Raw genomic sequence first — 6,954 nt, 5'->3', positions numbered from 1 at the left:
ACTAGACTGAAGAACAAAACGACAGCAACTTGTCTGTTCCCCTTCCCCCAATTCCCCAGCACTGTTCCCATCCCCCAATTCCCCAATAAAAATTTTAAAAAAGAAAATGAAAAAGCTAATTTGAAAAGATATACGCACCCTTATGTTCACTGCAGTATTATTTACAATAGTTGTGATATGGAAGCGACGTAGTCTATCAATGAATGGAATATTACTCAGCCATAAAAAAAATGAAATCTTGCTATTTGCAACAACATGGATGGACGAAGAGGGTATTGTGCTAAGTGAAATAAGTCCGAGAAAGACAAATACTGTATCATTTCATTTATATGTGGAATCTAAACTAAACAAATAAACAAACAAAACAAACAGATTCAGACAGAAAAAACAAACTGATGGTTTCCAGAGCGCTAGACAGTGGGTGGAATGGACAAAAAAGGTGAAGGAAATTAAGAGGTACAAACGTATAGTTATGACATAGATAAGTCATGGGGATGTAATGTACAGCATAGGGAATACAGTCAATAATATCACAATAACTTTGTACAGTGATATATGGTTACTAGACTTCTCATGGTGATCACTTCGTAAGGTATATAAATGTCAACTCATTGTACACATAAAATTAATGTAATATTGTATGTCAACTATAATTAAAAAGAGCTTCACATTCTAGAATAAAAAAATAAATACAATAAAATATACTGAATGCACATTGTATGAAATGTGAGGAAGAAGTAGCCAAACAATGTACTCTAGCTGACAGAGGAGAGCAAATCTATAAAAATGAGATACCTGCTAGGTAAATCAATACACGAGGGAATGTTCTAGGTCGTAAAAGAAAAAGAAAGTGGGAAATACACTCCTCTGCCCTAAGTTCTAAGAACAGGCTTCTAATAATCACTTAAATAAATATGGATCAGGTTTTAAATAATATGGTGAACACCAACCCAATGTTAAAAACTGTCAGGAACTACCCACAAACAGAACCCAGATCTCCTAAAGTTATGCTTGGCTCACACAGTTGTTCACTTTGTTTTTGCTTAAATTGAATGTTATTAGGCAAAGTAGGCAACAGTCAGTTGACTTCCATTCTTTTACCCTCCCCTCTTTCCTCAACATATAACATAAATAAGTTATGCCGCTGGTCTCTGAAGGCACTTGAGCTTGACACCAGCTGTATCCTGACAAGGCACCCTGAAATAACTCCATCAGGGACTAAGTTTATCTTCAAGGTCATATGAACTATGTGATTTCAGGAGTCCCTCCGATCTCTCTCCCCTCTCTCTCCCCCGCTCTAACCCCAAACTCCTTTAACCAGGGATGTCATTTATCACATAATTGGCAAAATTAATTACAGCCTTGGAAAACCATGACTGCAGGTACTTATGCTCTTTACGGAAAGTATAGGTGGACTAGGAGTTGAGACCTAGGTTCTAGTCCTTGTATTCCAAATATCTCACAGCATAACCTAGAAACAATATTTTTATATCTCTGGAGTTGAATTTCTTTCCTGTCTATAAAACGAGCAGGTGTCAATTAGAAATCTCTTCAATCTCTTCTATATCTGTAGAAACATATTTAAGTTGAAATAAGCTCTTTCAGCAACTATAGATTCTTCGTGCTTTGGCTGGGGTATAGGAAGGCAGGAGAATGTGCTAGGGAAACAGGATGACTTGGCAACTGAAAGGAAAAGAAAAAGAAACAGAGAAAGGCATGATGCAGAAGAGGCTAAAAAGGCTGAAGACAATGAAAATAAAATTTCCCGTTTTACTTATGGTTGGTCCTACTAACTTTCCCCTCAGTGTGGGAAAACAAAAACTATGGAGATGTTACTATTTCATGAGATAGAGTGAAAATATTCTGTCAACTTTTATTTTTAAATATGGCAAACTCTGCTTTATTAGAGTTTTGTTATCGGTTTTACATTAATTTGAGTATCACTGTACTGTCTAAAAACTTCTTAATTTTATTTGTTCCTTAAAGGAGATTTGAACCAGTGCGAATGGTAAAAGCAAAATAAAAATTTCTACAAGTCAATAGCAATAAAGTCCTCAAACAGCTACAGCCAAGGATGGATGTAGGAAGAAGTGTTCCCTAAGTCGCAGATGGCGTTTTGAAACACAAAACAAATAAATAAGGCTAAGAGCAGGTTATAAAGGGCTTTGAAAGCAAGGTTCAAGGTCATTGTCCACCTTATCCTGTGGACAATGAAAAACCTAAGAGGTTTTAAAACACATCAAGTGATTTGATCAAACCTGTGTTTTTGAACAATAACTCTGATAACAGAGTACATACAATACTTACAAAACAGCATAAAATTATTATGTAGGCTGATATTTTACTACAAAACATGAACATGAAATTAGAATAAGACACTACTCACAAAACCATAAAATAAATTTCACAAATGCTACAGTATTCTTAATTTCATAGTGAGGTATGCCTTGCAAATTCCTTAAGGGGGTAAATAATCACTTAAACTTTAAAATCTTTTTAAAAAAGGCTTCATACTACAAGTGCATACCTTTTTCAAATAAAATTAACACTTTAAATAATATTTGTGGGCTTTAAGGCCACAGAATTTAAAAATATTTACCTAACCATTTAGAAAGCACTTAGCATTTTAGGTATAGAGAAATATCTCACACACTAACTTATGACTTTCAAAACCTCGTATTTACCTAGTCTATCACACACAAAATGATCTGGTTGAAAAGCTGAAAACTATGTTATAGAATATACAATTAAAATGGTATACAAATGTAGTTTGTTAAATTCTGGTCAAAGTTTCTATGTAGACAACTGATTTTTTTTTTTAACTTCCTATTAGTTTCAGCTGACTTCTGGCAAATATACTATGAACTTAAGTGCTTCTTTCCATTAACCCACCAAGGCAGAACACAGTCAGCAGTAACTAGGTTTAAACTTTAAATCTCTAAATGTCTGGCTAAAAACAAACAAAAAAACCTTAGTTAAGAATTGACACATATATAGCATTTACACCAAATACTATAACTCTAGTTATGAAAATCAAATTTTTACAAACATGCCTTTATTTTCAACACAGTACTTAACATAACATCCCAAAAGTTTAAAATTATTTTAAATCTACTCTCAACACAATTAAAAACATTTATATTGATGTTTTCAATTATTTTTCAAAGAAGTTTATAAAATTCTTAAGGAAATGAAAGTATAATAATAATAATTTTTGTTATCAATCCACATATAAAGTTCTCTATTCAATAAATACGGAATATTTGTTCATCTTTTCCAATCATTACACCTCAGAAAATACAAGTTAGCAATATCAACATTCACTATTTAAGTAAAACTTCAAAAACTGCTAATTTGTGACGTTTTAGAGTTTTACTTATACTTTTATTTATACCTTACAGAAAGTATAAATTAACTAAAAGAAATGAATTGTAGAATTCAAAGGTATTAGAGAATTCATCTAATGGGATCCCTGGTGTGACAGGATGCTAAGACTCAGAAAGATTCACTGACTTTTCCAAGATACACAGTAGCGCCAAGACTTTACTCTCAATCCTCTGCCTATGAATCCAGGGCATTTTCCCCTATATCAGGTTCCACTCAAAATCCTTCTGTCTTCCTTCACTTTCTGAAACAGTGAAGTGACTTTACACTTGTCATATACAAAGTTTAAAACTTTGAAAATTAGAAAGTCTGTTATCTTTTACTTCCATAAAAGCTCTGGTTTCCTCTTAATTTCTTTAACATAATCTACACCCAAACAAAACACCAGACCCACTGTTAAGCTTCAGGAACAAATGTAAGTACAAATTCTTATTATTACAATCTCTGCTAAATTAAAAATATCTAGTAATTTCTAGTAACCCCAAAATAGTATTATTTAATGAACATTATGTAACAATGTATAAAACCTTGAGCTATCAGCATATATTTAAGACTCCAAAAATGTTCCTTTTCATATTGGAATGTGAATAAGAGTTTTCTGCCATAAGATAATATGCCCTTTTGAAAAGCACAAATCATATCTTTCTCTAATACAAACAAATAAATGAAGCTACCTAGCATAACAACATGCACCTAATTAAAGGTTGAAAAAAGTTGCTGCGATGGAAAAAGCACCAGACTAGGATTAAGAAAACCATGAATTTTCTATTTACAAGAGAACCGCCATAATTGACTACACCAACAGATTACAATTAGAATACGTTAAACCGTAATGCTGTTAAATTCAGGGAAATTATCTACAAATGTGACGAGACTACACTAAAACACTTTTCTGGTGTTAAAAAATGCAATCTATTCAGTCAACTATCAAATGCTATGGAAACAGTTGATATCACTTCTCTCTACAGTTAATCTTCTCACAACAATTTTTCTCTTGATACACACTTTCCTACACACTGTCTATTATCACTGGCAGTAAACTGAGAAAACAAAAGGTGTAATAACCGTTTTTTGAACATTGTTTTCAAGCATTTGGCTGAGTAACTAACAGACCACAAAGCGGCCTCTGAAAACACTTTTCAAGAAGCAAAGTGTGGTCTCATTGGACTCCTAGTTATCGGTGTTAACACATCATAAATTCAGTGTAGTTTGTAGATTATTTTGAAGAGAAAAGAGCATCAGATGTAGTAAGAATAAGAATTTTTTGTTTCAGATATACTGGGTCCCAGTGCAAAACATATCAATAATCAAAAAGTCTGAAAACCAATGGTATAAACTTCTACTGTCCTACGTAAAACCTCTATACTCATCCTTTTAGTTGCTTAGAACACTGAAAACTGAAGAGTGAGTCTAGGTTCAAATCCCAGCATTGCCACTTATTAAATGTGTGAAGTTGAGTAATCTGTAAGCCTCAATTTGCTCATCTCTAAATTGAAGTGATGTCACCCACCATCCAGGGCTCTTGGAGGGATTTAAGACAATATATGTAAAGCATTTTGCACTTAGTAAATGCTCAATGAATAGTAGCTACACTTGCTGAGTTTCTTGGTGCTGTAGAACTGGTAAGATTTCCCTAGGCTCTATAAAGACAGTAGCTCATTCCCTGATGATGATTTCAGTTCCTTTAAAAAACAAACACATGAAAACATGTAAACATCCAGAAAAAAAAATTGGAAATGATTTTGGCGTCTTTCCACACATTACTAAGTTTAAAGGTTAAATTGTTACGACATTCTCCTAATTATGTAACAAATACACACGATAAGTTTAGTCTATAAAAGATTATGTTAGCCTATACTGCTGACATTTGGGGTGAGGAGAAACATCGTAAAAATTATTTCCAACAGTCTTTTCATCTAAAGTAACAAGTCTCAGTTCCAAAGCCCATCAGGGTTCATCTTAAGATCTCCAATTCTTCCTTTCAAACATCAAGAATAATGAAACCACACTGATTAAAATTCATACCTATGTACATTCACTCATTCTAATAGCTATGTTATCTTTAGGGAGATAGCACTATTATAACAGCAACAGATAAACGGCACCAAAAAGATGTACCTCCGAGTATGCCAAAGTGGGAGCAGTCAATCTAGTAGACCGCAAATAATTCACTTCATTCTTCAGACAATTCATGTATTGCATAAACAAACACTTTAAAAAGTGCAGTATGATCAGTCTGCTACTTCATTTCTACTCCAAGATAAAAGGTACTACTACTTCAACGCTTTTAAAAAGTTTCCTGTACTTTAGGAATCCCTTCCAGAACAAAACTTTCTTGTTTCACCCTGAAAAGTTAACCGACTTGCAAACACACCAGTGCAATTCGGGAACTGAAGCGATAAAACCACACACATTTCCTTAGCAAACCTTGCTTTCGGCTAACATACCTGTTCCCTGGAAATGCAAGGCAACGAAGGTCTCCGGAACATTTTGCAACTGCCATAGTAACCGGCCGAAGTTTCTCCGAACGACACGCAGCTGGACCTCCTCCGGGGTCTGACCACAGGCACTTTTTCTTCCGCGGCACTGGACAGCCGAGGATGATGAGGAGCCTCCCTGATGTGAAAGAAGTGATCCAACACCAGGGCTAGCAGGCAGCCAGCGCCCCCGACCAGGCAGGACAGCAGCGGCCGGAGGGCTGAGGGCAGCGACCCGAGGCTGGTGACGGAGACCCACCAGACGAAGCAGGAGAACAGCAGCACCAGGATGCTGTGCCGGAGCCTCACCGGGTGCGCGAGCGTCAGCAAGCCCACGCAGCTCAGCACCAAGAACAACCTGCCCGCCGCCGCCGCCGGGGGCGTGTGCGGGGCCGGGACCTCGGCGTCTCCGTCTCCCCAAGGCCAAGACCACCACGGCCACACCAACACGTCCCCCAGGTAACAGCAGGCGGGCAGCGCCAGCAGCCACCAGGAGCCGCCGCCGCCGCTCCGGCCCGGCCCGGGGCCCCGCTTGGTCCGGGTCAGGAAGCAGGTGAGGAAGAAGAAGGCACAGGCGATGCTGAAGAGGGGGCTGAGGCTGAGCGAGCAGACGCTCAGCACGGTCCGCAGCCGGGCGGCCCCGGCAGCCCAGCTCTCGGGCCCCGCGCCCAGCAGCAGGGCGAGGACAAAGGCGGCCAGGGCGCCCAGCGCGAGGCGCGCCCCGGAGCAGCGGGAGCCACGCCGCGGCTGCCGGGGGGAGGCCGGCGGCGGCGGCAGCAGCAGCTCCACGTTGCAGAAGCGACAGAGGTGGAAGAAGAAGCCGCGCGGAGGGTCCTGCCGCAGGGGGCTCACGCAGCCCTTCACGTAGCCGTTCCTCAGGCTCTCGGGGGGCGAGCCGGTCCCGTCCGGCGCCTGCGGGTACCGCATGGCTTTGGCGGCGTCTCGCTCGTCCCTCCTCATGGCCGAGACCGGGGGTGGGTGGCCGCGGGGCTCAGCGCTCCGCGCTCGGACCGCGGCGGCCGCTCCGGCTCCCTCACCCCCCGCCCCCGCGCTCCGGGCTCCCCCCGGCTCCGTCGCGCGTCAGGGCTGCGCC

General features: G+C 39.7%; 1 protein-coding gene across 1 annotated transcript in view; it reads right to left on the bottom strand.

The window, feature by feature from the left end:
- The window catches only part of PDE3B (phosphodiesterase 3B), a 181,957-nt gene extending 175,003 nt beyond the window's left edge, over positions 1 to 6,954 (bottom strand). Inside the window, exon 1 of the mRNA XM_019652882.1 lies at positions 5,832 to 6,954. Within this exon, the coding sequence (XP_019508427.1) occupies positions 5,832 to 6,821 (990 nt within the window). The 5' untranslated portion in view covers positions 6,822 to 6,954. The remainder of the gene's footprint in view (positions 1 to 5,831) is intronic.

The sequence above is a fragment of the Hipposideros armiger genome, unplaced genomic scaffold (genome assembly GCF_001890085.2).
Source record: "Hipposideros armiger isolate ML-2016 unplaced genomic scaffold, ASM189008v1 scaffold_188, whole genome shotgun sequence".
Lineage (NCBI taxonomy): Eukaryota > Metazoa > Chordata > Mammalia > Chiroptera > Hipposideridae > Hipposideros > Hipposideros armiger.
The sequence above is the reverse complement of the archived record's forward strand: the minus strand, read 5'-3'. Positions and strand labels throughout refer to the sequence as shown.